Source organism: Gavialis gangeticus, unplaced genomic scaffold (genome assembly GCF_001723915.1).
Source record: "Gavialis gangeticus isolate Ggan-Ray unplaced genomic scaffold, GavGan_comp1, whole genome shotgun sequence".
NCBI classification, from domain to species: Eukaryota; Metazoa; Chordata; order Crocodylia; family Gavialidae; genus Gavialis; species Gavialis gangeticus.
The window spans coordinates 53988665-54004850 of NW_017729032.1; the positions used below are offsets into that span (position 1 = coordinate 53988665).

The 16186-nt window shown below is 39.4% G+C and overlaps 1 protein-coding gene across 1 annotated transcript in view; it reads left to right on the forward strand.

Moving 5' to 3' along the window:
- Positions 1-16186, forward strand: part of LOC109302237 (neurobeachin) — a 564850-nt gene that overhangs the window by 336923 nt on the left and 211741 nt on the right. Inside the window, exons 19-23 of the mRNA XM_019523799.1 lie at positions 5737-5818; positions 6028-6151; positions 6547-6739; positions 7003-8019; positions 13606-13823. Coding sequence (XP_019379344.1) covers positions 5737-5818; positions 6028-6151; positions 6547-6739; positions 7003-8019; positions 13606-13823 — 1634 coding nt within the window. The remainder of the gene's footprint in view (positions 1-5736; positions 5819-6027; positions 6152-6546; positions 6740-7002; positions 8020-13605; positions 13824-16186) is intronic.

A 16186-nucleotide genomic window follows, 5' to 3' on the forward strand; every position in this document is an offset into this window, starting at 1 on the left:
TCCCCCCCCCACTCAGGGCCAGACTGATCACCATACTTGGGGTCAAAAAGGAATTTTATATAGGTTGACCATGCATCCCAGTTTCTCCAGGATTCCGTAATCTGGGCTGGAGTAGGCGTGGAGGCGAAGGAGCATGGTGTGTTAGGCAAGTGGTCAGGCATGCATGCCATATAGGAGCAAGATGTGCAGAATGGAGCAGGTGCCACTGCACTTGCACGTGGCATGTCCTTGTGCCCGCACAGGAGCAGCAGTGCCTGCTCAGCCTGCTGCCTGGCATACCATGTTCCTCCACCTTCCCACCAGACTCTGTCTTGGGACTTTTGACCAACTGGCTGGGGCTGGGCTACAGAATCCCAGAGCATCCTGGTGAAACCAGCTGTAGCAGAACCAGGACCTAGGGGTGACCATGCTGCCCTCTGGTGGCTAAATAGCCATTGCCTCAACCTGATTCTAGGTACCCTCCCCTCCACCCACCATGCCTTGAAGTAATTGTTAAATTGTGAAATGAAAGCTGCCTTTTAGTCCTAGAACCAGTCCTCATACTTCATTTGCCAGTGGATCCACTCTCAGCACCCACTAGACTGAACCTTGAGACACCTGTTGCCTTAGGGGTTTATTACGTGGCTCCACACTGCCCCTTATACCATACCAATGCCTCTCAGGTATTTTGTCCAATTAATCCCTTGTAGGTCTCTCAGCCCACTTGGTCTCCACCCCTCTTCTGTTGCTGGGCCGCTTAGCTCAGGATCCACTGGGTTGGACCCGGCTTTTGGGCTCCCGTCTTAGCCATGCCATATCAGGCTCTGGCTTAGCCTCATTTGGGCTTTGGGCCCTGGGCCTATCTCTGCCCCTACTCTAGCATTGGGCCCTTGGCCACTGTCTCTGCCCTTCTTGAGCACTGAGCCCTCTGGCCCAGACTGCCCCTCTTTGGGTTCACTGCCCCCTCGGGCACCTGACCGTGCCTTCACCCTGCCATCAGCAGGACTCAGGGTGATCATGTGCCCCCAGGGTGTTAATTCTCCTCGAGCAAGCACTTCTCACAGTCCCACCCAACCACTGATCTAAATGGTAATGGTGCCCATACGTGTACTCCAATGCATTCTTAATTAATTGAGTCTGCTAAATAGAATGCTTCAGCATGCCTCACCATTACATGTATTCAATGTCCCGTGTTTCAAAATGATGATGGGGCACTTTCACTAAAGCTATTTTGATGAGTTTTATTTGAAGCACCGCCGTGGCCATTTTGAAATGTGGGACACTGAACACACATGATGCTGTGGCGTTTAATTAGAGCAGCTGCCTGGGAGTCATTCTAACTAAACCACCCACCTTGGACCCCGGAGTATATGAATAAACACCCTAAGTTACATCCTGTTTCTTTGTAGCAGTAGTTTCCTTTCTCTAGGTATTGCAGGACCAGTATCATGCTGGCACTCCTGAGAGTGGCTCTTGGGGCAGCCCACCATCTCCCTGCAGCCCTCCTGTCCAGGAGCTCTTCATCCTGAGGCCTGCAGGGCTAGACTTCCCAGCTTAGCTCAAACCCAGGCTTCTATGCCATGTCCAGATATAGCATGCTCGCAGGCTATCTTCAGCTGGCAAACTCCCTTCAAGGCTCCTTTCCCTTCCACTTCCAGAGGCAGACTTTTGGTTCTGGCTCTGGTCAGGGCTTTATATGCAGAGACCCTGCCCCCTTCTGGTCACGTGCCTTATCAGCTAACCTGTTGGCAAGGCTGCTTATTAAGCCTGGCCTGGCTGGCTGCCTTTGATTCACAAAAACCCTTCCCTTAAAGGGATCATTCCACTTTTCTGTAACAGGATAAGGTTTCCCTGTTACACTGGGATGTATGGTCACCCTAATTCTCCCTATGGTCAGATTGATATGGACTGTGGGGGGGTTTGCCTTTCTTTGTAGTATAGGGTATGGCTCTCTACCCAGGATCTCTTGCACCTATCTTGACAACATTTCATAAAAGCAGGGCACTGGTTGCCATTTTTCCCCTGGTTTACCTGTGGATGGTTTGTTGTTTTAGGGTTGATGGTAGTTTTATGTAGAGTTCAGATTATGATTGCTATGGGATGGTTTGGATAGGTATGACCCTGCCTTAGGCAGGGGGTTGGGCTAGATCAGTGGTTCTCAACCTTTTTCATACTGGGACCCATTTGCAAAGATTGATGGCTTGTCCCATCCCACACACCCCTCACCCTGCCAGTGCCTGACCCACAGTGCCCTGACCCCCTGCCCTGCTACAGCCTCAGTACCTGGCCACCTGGCCGCTTACTCTCAGTGCCAGCAGGCACCTGCCCTCCTCCACACACCCATCCCCTCCACCCACACATGTACCCACTGCCCCCCCCTACTCCCCAATGGCAATCGCCAAACCCGGGCCCTTCAACCCCTGCTCCCCATATACTTACCTTCATCCTGCTGCTGGGGCTGCTCCCATGACCCTGCCTGGCTGCGTGCTGGCCACGCCCCAAGCAGCCCCTTTCAGGCTGGAATGCTGTTAGCCTCCAAAGGAAAACCCAAATTTTTGCACATTTTTCTGGCACTTGCTCATGACCCTTTGAAATATTCTTGCAACCCACTTTTGGGTCATGACCCATGGGTTGAGAAACTCTGGACTAGATGATCTCTGGAGGTCCCTTCCAGCCCTACTTCTCTATGATTCTGTGACACAGCACTAAACTGAGTTTGTGTTATATTGATGGAACAGTTGATGAAATAAGAAGGTGTTCAGTATCTCTTCCATAAACAGCCACGTTTGGAAGAAATTATGTATTAGGTGGGAATAGCTTTTGATGTCTGACAAGACTGGAAGGGTGTCTCCAGCAGAAATTGGCTGCATATATATAGTTTCATAGTTTCTTACCGGGGAGCATCTAGATTCTAGCAGTGATTGTTTTAGGACCTGGTAATTGATAGGGTCATGAGAACCTCTGTGTTGCTATTCAACAAGCACACACTGCGATTGTCATTATTGTAGTTTTCAGAGAAGTTTTAATTGACATTTTAGTTAATGTATCCAATCCAGTAATATTTAATTAGGCTTTAATTTTGGGATGCTTTGCACTTTAGAAAACTAATTCTACTGTGTTTTTACTGTATATAGTAGTTAATCGAAGTACCGGTTTACTGTCATTATGAATAGCTGCAAGGCATTTTGATTCCTATAAATCTGTGCACACAAGCTTCAGATTTGATCAATGTCAGTTGTACTAGCATATGAACTGATTGCAGGAAGACTCATTATTGCCATTTCCAATAATCAGAATGTGCTTCTAATATGTGTTGTTCAAGGTAAATGCATACAAATGGTCAACTACATACCTCATCTTTCATTTGTACATGTATACTGTTACAATTAGCTTTATATTTAGTTATGCACACTTGTTTATCATGAAAATCTCATTTTTTAAGACTGCCAGCTTTAGATAGTTTTTAAAGATATGCCTGAAATAGATCTCCAAATGCTTTAGAACAACTTTCATAACAAGTTTTTGGAACACATTCCATACAGCTCTTACATGTATAGCTTTTCACTTGACAAAGGTACAGTTTTACATTTCTGAAGCATCGCAAAGTGTTTACAATATGCAAATTTTGAAATTACTTGATGCATTTATAAAGTAGGATGACACATGTTTTCAACTACATACATATCCCTAAAAACTAAGAGACCAGGAAGTTAACCATACACTTCTTGAATTCACTTATCATATCATCAATATTGATATAGTAGAGAAAATTTCCCTTGCCTTCTACATAGTACCAGGGAAGCCTTGTGTTATGTGAGTAATATACCAAAGGTAGATGTTTAATAACATCAGACCTTTTTCACAACACATCCAGTACCTTTTTATCTTTTATAAAATTAGTTTATTTAGCCAGGATTGTGATTAAGTAGCATCAGCTCATTTTTTTTTCAATGTGATATTTCCCAGGTAGCCATTTGAAATCCATTACACAATTTCACCAAGCAACATTACTTCAGCATGGCTAGAAATTTTTTTTAGACTCTCTCCAGGATACACTGTGCAATTTAATAGAAAGCTCTATCAATTGTGGATTTCTTTAAGTTAGTTGATACATTGTTTCAGCTTTTGTATGTTGGCCTGTGTTGTTAGAACTAAGGTGTTGAATAGTGCATGTACAATTTAACTGGAAACAAAACCTCATTACTTCTGTGTACTAGTATTTGTTTACTGGTTTTCTTTGTTTCAAGGTTTGGATTTATATAAATCCCAGAGGTCCAAACAATTGTGATCAAACCTTAGTGAAATATGATTGTTGCATTAAGAAATAGCAAGTTTTCATAAGTGAAAGACTCACTCCACAAACATATATATGCTTCTCTCCAACAGGCTAGGTAAGAAAGGCTTTTTATGAGGAGAGACTGGCGGCAATAGCTATGATCTGCTACTCTATCTCCTCCTCAGCCTTATCTCAATTACTAAACTTTTTGTCCATCTTTTAGTAGTTGCACTCAAGCTACCGAAAGCATAGGATAGATTGGGAATACACATTTTTACCATCTTGTCATCCAAGCTTCAGGTATAAGAATATTCTATGCCATATTTATCTGCATACCACATACCCTTGAATAACTTATGCACCTTTTTCTAGTGAGGCAGAACAAAGAGTCCTGTTGTCACCTTCACTCCCCTCCCCCAGCTGCTTGGTCAACATGGGTTGTCAATTCAGCAGCAGCTGTTAGAAGGTTAAACCTGTAGCTGGTTAGCTCTGCAGCAAGGAGAGGGGGACATAATGCTGATGACAACTCCACCCTTGCTTCAGGTGGCTGGAAGGTTCAGTCTTGGGTTAGCTGATGCTGAGCATATCCCCCTGCCACCATTCTAGCAGCCCCCCATATTCTTTCCAGTATAGAAGTCAATTTCCTTGCACAAGAAATGCATCCCAATTTAAGATGGAAAATTTTAAAGGGAAAGGTGCATCTGGTATGCAAATAAATATGGTATGTTTTGCAAATCAAGCTAATGAACCCTTAGCTAGACACATTATTTGTTGGCTTGACTTTCAAGAGTGCTGAGAACTGAAGAGTTATCAGTGAAGTTGGTGCCTTCAGCCTCTCACAGATGATGAAAAAGATGATTATTTTAGTGGGAACTGCCAGAAATTCTGGAGGTATGATGAATATGAGAAGTAAGGGAATGCCTTAAGCACTCACCTCCTTGGGTCTGGACCAGCCTTACCCTGAATATATGTTTGACTTAGAATCTGAAACCATATTTTGCTCTTGCTTTATCTTATTTTGTATTATGCAGCTTATGCTGACCTTCTATATTCAAAACAGCATTAGCACTCAGAAGTCAGCATATAAAAGTTATCCCAAAATTAAGTTGGAAGTAGAAATATTTTAAAATTTTAAATATTTAGTTTGCCCAGAAAAAAAAAAATTTGTTAATTTATAAGAGGAAACTGCTTGATTTCTTGCATACAAATTTGGCTAATAGTAATAATAATGATAATAATAATAATGATAGTTATTATTATTGTTGTTGTTATTGTTATTATTTTTAAAAAACCCTTTCCTAATTTGCATCCTTGTACTAATAAAATTGCATTACTAAAGATTTTTTTTAATGAAGAGCTAACATACACATTGCTCCATTTTTCATTATGAACCACAGCATGATTAGTTTAAATAAAAATTTAGTATATGCTATTAAATTAATATAATATGGTACAACTAACTTAATTGTTTTCTGTTTTAGATTTTGACAGAACAAGTATGCACACAGGTTGTTCACAAACCACATCCAGAGCCAGATTCTACAGTGAAAATTCAGAATCCAAGTAAGGACATTATACTATGTTTGTATTGCATCACTGGTGACTAGATTTTTTTTTTTTAAACAAAATGCTATTTCTTATTTCTGCAACAGTTCATTGCTTTGGGAACATCAAAGAAATTTGCTTTTATATATGGCTTTCATTATGGCTTCAACAACTGTTTTACACGGGATTTAAAATAAGTTTTGTGACATATATTTGCTCTTTTAAAGTGATTCTTAAGGTGGTGGCAACATTGTTAAAAAACTCCACACCAAGTGCAGAGCTGATGGAAGTCCGACGTTTGTTTTTATCGGATATGATAAAACTTTTCAGTAATAGCCGTGAAAACAGAAGGTATGTAAATCAAGTATTTTTTTTTGTACTCTAACACAAATAGGTTTCCCATCACTACACTAAATATTGTAATTTGGGATGTTAATTATCTTTATATTATACGATTTTATATAAGCTGCAGTAAAAATATTTTAAAGTTATAAAACATGGTTTGGGCAAAGAGTAGTTAATTTTAGGTGAGCAGTTAACAGTTTTGTTTTGTTTTGAGCACATTTTACTAAATCTTTTAAGATCCTAGATTTAAAGACAAAATTATCTTATTAGCATTACTTTGACCTTTATGGGAACACAGTCTATTTTAAGATTTTTCATTCTGTCTTACTCATCTTAATTTGAAAAATCCTAAGGGATTGAATTTTATTTGGATATATTTTGACCTAATTATTTCACTTTAGATGTTTACTTCAGTGTTCGGTGTGGCAGGACTGGATGTTTTCTCTGGGATATATTAACCCTAAGAACTCAGAAGAACAGAAGATCACAGAGATGGTGTACAACATTTTCCGTATTCTCTTATATCATGCAATAAAATATGAGTGGGGAGGCTGGAGGGTATGGGTTGATACCCTTTCTATAGCCCATTCCAAGGTAAGAATTAGTTTCTGAATTTTCTGTTGGTTCAAATATCTCAAGTTAAAGGGCTAGCAATATAGTAGATACAATGTAAAGTAATTTAGTGCCATCTGGTGGATACTGTAGGATATTTCAGGTTACCATTTTTTGCTTATCAGTGCAAGTTTTATCCTGTGAAATGTTTTGTGGATTAAACATGAATGGTGCTGATTTTATTTTTCTTAGTTGAAGTTGTAGATTTTCATCTGAAATTTATAATCTGTCCTCTTCTGTTTAAGGTCACCTATGAAGCACACAAGGAGTATCTTGCAAAAATGTATGAAGAATATCAGAGGCAAGAGGAAGAAAACATAAAAAAGGGGAAAAAGGGGAATGTGAGCACTATCTCAGGCCTTTCATCTCAGACAACAGGAGCAAAAGGTGGAATGGAAATTCGAGAGATTGAAGACCTTTCACAAAGCCAAAGCCCAGAAAGTGAAACAGACTACCCTGTCAGCACAGATACCAGAGACTTGCTCATGGCTACAAAGGTGTCAGATGATGTCCTTGGAAATTCTGATAGACCAGGAGGGGGTGTACATGTAGAGGTTCATGACCTTTTAGTTGATATAAAAGCTGAAAAGGTAGAAGCCACAGAAGTAAAGCTTGATGATATGGATTTATCACCAGAGACACTGGTAACTGGAGAAAATGGGGCCCTTGTTGAAGTTGAATCCCTTTTAGATAATGTATATAGTGCTGCTGTTGAGAAACTCCAAAACAATGTTCATGGGAGTGTTGGTATCATTAAGAAAAGTGAGGAGAAAGATAATGGGCCATTGATAACGCTGGCTGATGAGAAAGATGAACCTTCCACTAACAATACCTCATTTCTTTTTGATAAAATACCCAGCCAAGAGGAGAAACTTCTGCCTGATCTTTCCAGTAATCACATTTCTATTCCAAATGTGCAAGATACTCAATTGCATATTGGTGTAAGTGATGATCTGGGATTGCTTGCTCACATGACCGGTAGTGTAGATATAACATGTACTTCAAGTATAATAGAGGAGAAGGAGTTCAAGATTCATACAACTTCAGATGGAATGAGCAGCATTTCAGAGAGGGAATTGACTTCATGCAAAGGATTAGAATATGCTGAAATGACTGCTACCACCCTGGAGACAGAGTCCTCTGGTAGTAAAAGTGTACCTAATGTTGATGCAGGAAGTATAATATCAGACACAGAAAGATCTGATGATGGTAAAGAAGCAGGAAAGGAGATAAGGAAAATACAGACCACCACTACAACTCAGGTAAGTTACAAGTGCTATGCTTATATCAATAGATAACACTTTTACTTTTTTGTATCCTTGTAACAAGGTATTTAGCAGAATTTGCCGATTTGTTGGAATCTGACTGCTGTGCTGTGAGCGTTTCTGCTGTGGCTTCAAACTTGTAACCTCTGGGCTGTCAACCATGTGCCTCAGGTCCAGTCCATTACTGAGTACTGGATCATTTAATCAGGGCTATGACAAATCTTTAAATGCATTTTTGCTTGCATTATACCAGACAAATCTGTCTTGCAAACATTTTTATTTGCAAAATGGCTAGCCCAGCAGCATGCATGATGGCTGTAAGTTAGTTTGAGAGTTAGAATAAGACAATAATTTACTCCTCTTACAGAAACTTAATTTTAAAAGCTTTACTAGGGAGATATGTATTGTACTTACATGATTTGTTTTGTGTCCAGTATAATTAATGATACTAAATTTGCTCTTCTGTTTTAAAAGATAGTAATATTATAGTAATACAATAGTATTATTGATAGTAATATTTATTTTATGTATTCTACTTTATCAAAAAACCTGTACTAAAATATGTCTGTCAGTATTTCTTCATGGTTTCATGGGATATTCTCTTAATTGGTCTAGATATTTGGGTATAGCTTTTCTGTGCCAGCAATAGAGGCAATACACAAAACTTCTTCAGTGTTTTGTTTTGTTCATGTACAAGTGAGTTTATTAGCTCATTAGTGCTATTGTTGTTGCCATTGTGAGAACTGTTATTAGTTTATACAGACAAATACAGAAAAACAAGAGAGACATGCCTGAGAACAGAACACTGTCATTGTGTTTCTTTTTCTTGTTGTCGGCCCCTCTGATTACAAATTTAGTTTGTCTGATTCTCACTGTGTCCCATCCCTGCCATCCCAAAGCCTGTATTGGGAACATTGTATGTGGGCATTAGTTGTAGCCATTGAAAATCCTCCTCCTTCAAGAAATCTAGATGATCATGCACAGGAAAAAAGAAGCAAGTTAATGAGCAAGACGTTTTTGTTCCAAGACCTATTAGCAGCCCTGGATCCCAGGCAGAAAGTATATTAATCCGTCCGTGAAGTTCCACAAGTGGTGCTCTACTGATTTTGGGCCATTAGTCCCTCAACGTTTGGAACCAGTCTTTCATCTCTTCTTGGGATCTTGCCCAAGGGAATCCATCAGGCATAAGGAGCCTCCTCCCCCCCAGTGTTCTAGGCTCCCCCTATGAGGAGCTCTAAAGACCTTTGAAGTCAGTGCTGAATGGCTTTATTAGTCTGCTGTCCCTTTCTGTCTTTCTCACCACTTCTCTTATCATTCTGCCTTCATGATCTGAGTATAGGGGCAAATTTCTGTGCCACCTTAGGGCTATAACAGGTGTCACCATCTAGGACCATTAGTGCACAGATATATGGAGAATGGAATAACATAAGTATGTCTTCCCAGCTGGGATTGTTTTGCTCTTGCACAGGCTTCGACTCTGTCTTTTACCACTGCTTCCCTTCCACTCTACGAGGCTGTGTCAGAGCGAACCACTTCTCTCCCCTTTTCAGGAATGTTGATAAACAGAACTAGGAATTATGTGCTTCTCTTGGATGCCAGAAGAAAACAATAGCTTGTATAGGGCTCTGAAAATGCTATCTGTCCACTTCCATGAGAAAGCCATGGTGGTGTGAGAATGGGAATGCCTCAATGAGAAGTTTGCCCAACGAGGAGTCTTTCATTCTGTATTAGGAAGGACACTGAGAACACAAACTATATTGCATCCCCTGTCTACTTTATAGAGTACAACACCCACTCAAACCATCACAAAAGAGACTCTGACAACTTTCTGTGAGCAGCCATGCACATTGGTTAATCCTCTGAGAAAGATGTTTGATGGGCCATAAAGTACACCAGATCCCCCTGTGAAACTAGGAACGAATGTAGAGCTTATGTAGATGCTACCTTGTCAGGGTTGTGTAGAAAAGCTTGTAACAGGATACTGGTTAGCACATTGACATCACCTCCAGAGGAATACTGATACTCACACCAGTGGAGTGGTTGTCTTCTGATCAGACACCTGTGGCTAACATAAATACCTGGTCCTGGAGGGAGGACACTGCTGAAGAACTCCAGCAAATGTAGATCTTTAACAGATATGGGAAAGAAAGAGCTTCCAAAAAGGTGTCCCCTCCCCAACAAAAAATAGACTCTGCCTTTCAGTTCAAGGGTCTGAGCACATAAACAAGTTACCTTGAATTAGCTAGATGTGAACTTAAATGGCATTTGCTGCTCTGAAGTGGCTGTCTCTTTGCTTAACTGACCCCTTATTAAGTCTGAGGTATTTCAGTGCTGCATGCACTTGGATAGCTGATGTGCACTAAGTCCATGTACCTGACTTTCCCCACAGTAACTTTTGTTCTTGTTAACTGTACCAGGCTCTGGCTTCCCTGAACCTACCCTTTCTTTTTATAGTCCCTTGATGAAAGGATACAAATCTATTCAACCAAGAGGCACAGTTCAGAGAAATTTAGTCTCCTCCTTCACTTGGCATGAATGAATTTTGACCTGTGTTCTGATGAGAGTGAAGCTTTGGGTTCTTTTGTATGTGAGCTCTCAAATTTTGTTACAGAACTTGAGGCATAATGTAGTACCCCCCACACTTTAAGGCATCTTGTATAATAGAGAACAAGCCTCCAAAACCAGCAGAAGAAAAAGGTATCGAAGAAGATCAAAATGAAATTATCAGTTGCCAGATGGTTTTTATTCTTAGTCTTGACAATCAAACAAAGACTGCTGATACCAAGAAGATCATTAAATGGGAAGAGAAACTGGGGGGGAGACAACACTAAGGAACAGATTTGTTTCTCTTGTGGAGTGTCATTTTTTTCCTGTCAAAATAGTAAGAGTGATATGTTCCTTTTCCCTTGCTACTTGAACACACATATGTGAACAGCCTGCATACACATGTATACATGCATGCATGCTTTCAGGAAAATAAATCTATAATGAAATCAAAAGTAATCTTAATATGTGCTAACTTCCATATGTTATTTTGTCATGGTTATTTGTGAAATGACTCCTCTCTTTTCTCCCCTTCCTTTCATAAAATCACTTTTTGCATATTTTTCCTTATGTCCAAGTTGTAAGTCCTTCAAGCCAGGAGTCACCTTGTTAATCCTTTCCTTTAAGTGCCAACATAATGGTGCCTAAAGTCTAGTTGAGAAATTACTAAAATATAACTGTTTATTTTATCCACTTGCTTGATTTAGGATTAGTTTAAAATATGTTACTTACCTGCTCAGTGAATTCTCAACACAAAGTCAAGGCTATCAGTGAAATGTTTAGGTAAAGGCATGTATTAAGTAAAAAAAAAAAAAGTAATTGAGCATTTTCATTTTCCTAGGCAACACTAAAATTGAAATCTTGTTAAATGCTTGAAAAATGAGGTAGTGAAACACAAGCTACACCATCACTGCAGCTGGAGATGAACTGGAGCATGTATTGGCTTTCTTATGCTAGCTTTAACCAAGTTAGCTCTTGTAAGTAGTAGTAGTAGCTGCAATGCAGTGGTATGGACATCAGGGCAGGCTGGCCACCTTGATAGTAAGCAGTGGAGGTTGCAGACAGGCTCATACACCTCACATTAAAGCTTTTATTGCTACATCTACACTGCTCTTGTAATTAAAGCTTGCCTACATATGCTGTCATCTTACCCCAAATTACAACACAGATATAGTCTCAAAGAGTAAGTCATAGGTGAGGTTAGCTGCTAATTTACTAGCTGCTAAACATGCTTTTTAGAAACTAGTTTTATATTCAAATCCCCAGGTTCCTTCACTTGACCAGGAAGAGCAGCATGTCTGTTGCCTAAGTTGACACTTCATGGAGAAGCACCAAAAAAGAAAACAAAAGAGAGCGTGGATAGGAGTTGTTTCACAGATTCCAGAGGGGAAGAGTTACATGTCCTCATGAATGTCAAGGCAGATAATATCTAGGAAAATAAGAGAAAAAGTTGCAGCCATACAGGTGTCCAATTTATCAAAGCTTGGAAATGGAACAGAGAGCACGCTTATTTGAGAAAATTAATTCAAGAACTTAAACGGTAATTTTTATCTATCCGTGTCTTAAGAAAGGATTTAAACATGAGAAAATAATTCTTAAAAGACATATAATGCTACCAGTAAAAATTTGGAACTTAAGTCAAATTGATGATTGACTTAATAATGGGAACCCCTATTGCTCTCCAAAGGGATGTTAAAAAAATCATGCTAAATACTTTCCAGCTAGGTTCCTGTACCATTCTCTTTTTTATATCACAAGTAAAAATACTTTATATGTAGATATAGATATATAGAGATAGAGATATATAGATATCTTTTGCCAACAATTGTCTGGCTTTCAATCAATAGGCAGGAAATAGACTGAAGAGGTAAAAATATTTTAGGCAATTGAAATTCCAGTTTAAAGCATTCAGTCAATCAGTCCATTTCCAGATAACACAAGATTATTTCTTCCTTTTCCTTTATCTACTCTAATTTTAAGATGATCTCAAGCCATGGGTGTTATAGTTTCCCAACAGTAGTATTCCACAATCTAAGTCATGTAATTGTCATGAAGATTTGCCCAACATTCAGTTTGAGTTTTCTTTTTGTGTTTTTTTCTTACCAATACTGTTTTATCCATTTTCTTATCCCATTAAATAAATCTTCTTTCTTCTGTTTGTTTGCTCAGAAAGTGGAAGCAAGCATTCATGACCATATAGGTATTAAAACAATACCTTAAATCAACTACTTGCTGAAAGATACAGAAGAATGTCCAACAGCACACCTTACCTAATTAAGAAAATAGAACACAGTCAGCAAGGGAAGACCTATGAGGCTAGATTTGTACATCTGAAAAGAAATTGATAGTATATCTTCTAAAATAGGTGCTTTTTAAAAATCTGTAAAAGAAAGACTTCCCAAAATTTGACAAGAAAAAAGACAACCAGGGGTGGGGGAGGCAATCTTGAAGTGACAAATTTTGAAACAAAACAGAAAAGTCAGCAAATACCTGAAAGGAAAGATTAGAGTAGGGCCAAATTCTTTCTTTTCACATGTGAAAAGAGGGAAGATTTACTTTTGAAGTTCTTGAATTAATTTTCTCATATAAGTGTGCTCTCTGTTCCATTTCCAAGCTTTGATAAATTGAACACCTGTATAGTTGTAACTTTTTCTCTTATTTTCTCAGATATTATAATTTATGAGGACCTTTGAAACAACTCCTGTCCATGCTGTTTTGTTTTCCCTTTTGGTGCTTCTCTGTGAAGTGTCAACTTGGGCAACAGACATGCTGCTCTTCCTGGTAAAGTTGAAGGTAGCTGGGGAATTGGCTGTAGCAGTAGTTTCTAAAAAGTATGTTTAGCAGCCTATAAAAATGGAGTAGCTCCCATGGAGCTACAGGAGATAATACTAGCTGACTTTGGGTGGCACTGCCATTCTATTTTGGATTTTTTCTTAGCTCAAAAGTCAGGCTATACTTTCCCAAGTCTTATAATCCATGTGGTATATTTGAATTCACTGCAGAATAGTAATGCAAACTTTGAATTTGTTGTTGGTTTAGGCTGTGCAGGGTCGGTCCATCACCCAACAAGACAGAGATTTGCGAGTTGATTTGGGATTCCGAGGAATGCCCATGACAGAGGAACAGCGACGTCAGTTTAGTCCAGGTCCACGCACAACTATGTTTCGTATTCCAGAGTTTAAATGGTCTCCAATGCACCAGAGGCTCCTGACAGATCTGCTGTTTGCACTAGAAACAGATGTACATGTTTGGAGAAGGTAAAAAAGTGATGTTTCCTGTTCAACTTTATTATATATGTATGTTTGTCAGCAAGCAGAGAGACAATTAAGTAAAAACCATTTACTGAAGAGTAGTAATCTTAAAGATAAACAGTGATTTCTATTGTAAAGATAAGAATACTCAGAGATATACTACTGTATTTACTCAAATATAAGACTACCCTGAACATGACTGCCCAATAAATAGATGTTATATGTGGAAAATGCGTAAGTTTGTTATAATATTCCAGGTATAGAATTGAATTACTGGAGGTTTGCCTTGAATTTGTCTCCCTCCTACTGCTACAGCAAAGAAAATAAATCTGGGTGATCAGGTAACCCCCTTGCCCTCTTCCTCCCTTTAGCTTTTCCACCCTCCTTACTGTCAGACCCTGCTCTCCCTAACCACAAGGAAGCGAGGAACAAATTTGAAAACACTGACCTTGAAATTTACCTACTGTTAATAATTTGCATATTGTACCCATAAACTTAATTCATCCAGAATTGATACATTTCAATGCATTTTTTGAAATTGCTGCAAGTTTTAGCACAGATACTCCTTAAACACATTTCTGAGAAGCATTTTTGTACCTACTTAAACATAGTATAAACTATGCATGATATTAGTTCAAAGCCAAAAAACTCATGATTTACCATATAGTCAATTGGGCTGGGCCCCAGCAGAGTCAATAACATTTCGAGCCATAGTGACCACACAGCTCAGCCCTGCTTGGTATGTGTGGGTACTCCAAATACCCCCCACATAAACTTTGTGTGCTAATTACCCCTCCATCCCACCCCACCCACTCATGACTGTAAGTGGGTGTTCTTGTCATGCGTTCTGGGATCATCCAAAAGTGTATATGCAGATGAGGCATAGGGCAGCCTGGTCCAGCACCACCTCATGGAGGGTGGGCCCACAATAATCATATGCAACAGCCTGAGAGAGGGAACAATAGAGGGATTCTGGGCAAACTGTTTGGGGCTCTATTTGGTGATGTTTGCCAGAAATTTAAGGTTGATGAAAAAACAGGAATCACTGGAATGGGAAAGAAAGATGCAGCTTAGATGTGAGGGTGAAGAGGAACTTGAAATGTATACAATGTAGTGGGTCACCTTGACTTTAAATATTGTCAGTGCTGAGGGAGCCTGCAGTCAGTGGGCACTACCGCATATCTTATTTAAATGGACTGCGCTAACCTGTCCTTGTGGCCAAGTGTAAGGAGTGTCTGAAGTCCTGGACTAAGGGGTCTGGGATGGAGGAGGCTTGCCTGTAGCATCTGGGGGTATTTGAACCTCAAGACCTCCAGGCTTGGGCCTGCGTGTAGGATGCCTGCCAATGGATTTGGGAGTATCTGAAGTCCCATGGTGATAGGTCTGGGATGGAGGATGCTCACCCATTGCAGCACCATATGCGATGTTTAGAATGATTAAGTTCTGCCTGCTCAATCAATATGGTATTTGGAATGATTGAGTTTTGCTCAACTGACATGATTTGGAACTGATTTGGCTAATTTGACATGGATCATGAAATATAATAAAAAAACAGTATGTTAGCCCAAAATGGGCCAAACTGCTGCCAAAAGATCATGTGCTCAATAATGATAGACAGTGTATTTAATGAGGCTTCCTTATATATGAATGTAAGACAAGGGTGTTTTTTCTCCTCCATGCTGATTTTTGGTTTTGAAAAACCTTGTCTTGTATTCAAGTAAATTCAGTATGTTGGAGTATCTGACATATATCTGAAGCTTTGTTTTTACATTGTGCATTTTTAATGGTAACTACAACTTTAATGTAGGAAGTGGCAACTAAAATTTGGATATATTTTCTCAATAGTTAAGAAAGTAAATATTTTCTCTGTATAAAACCCTTAATCCTAAGGAGTATGACTCTAAACGATTTATATACATTATGATTTTGTCTTCTAGGGCAATTTACTAGGCAATTGCTTTTTTCTAGCCAAATAAACAAGTTTAGTTCTTGGCAAAGAATTCTGATTTTTAAACCAGTAAGTCCATGATTTATTTCTTGTAAGCCTTGACAGCAACATTGCTACTGGAGATAGTAACTGTTGATTGTTGCATTTGATTTTGTTAATGTACTTAATGTATTCTTTTACATTAAAATAGAAGCAATCTTAGCTACATTTTTAAATACATTAGTTTGCATTTAAATTTGCGTAATTTTAATACAATGGTTTTTGACTCTTCAGAGTTAAGGGGAAAAAACACCCTTTTTCTGCATCTAATAAAAATCCACACATATACCAGGCACTATTTTCCCCCAAATTACACCATTCATTTTCAAAAGGTTTGAATGCTGTGCTGCTAGTATAATATGGGGGGGGGGGGGGGGGGGGG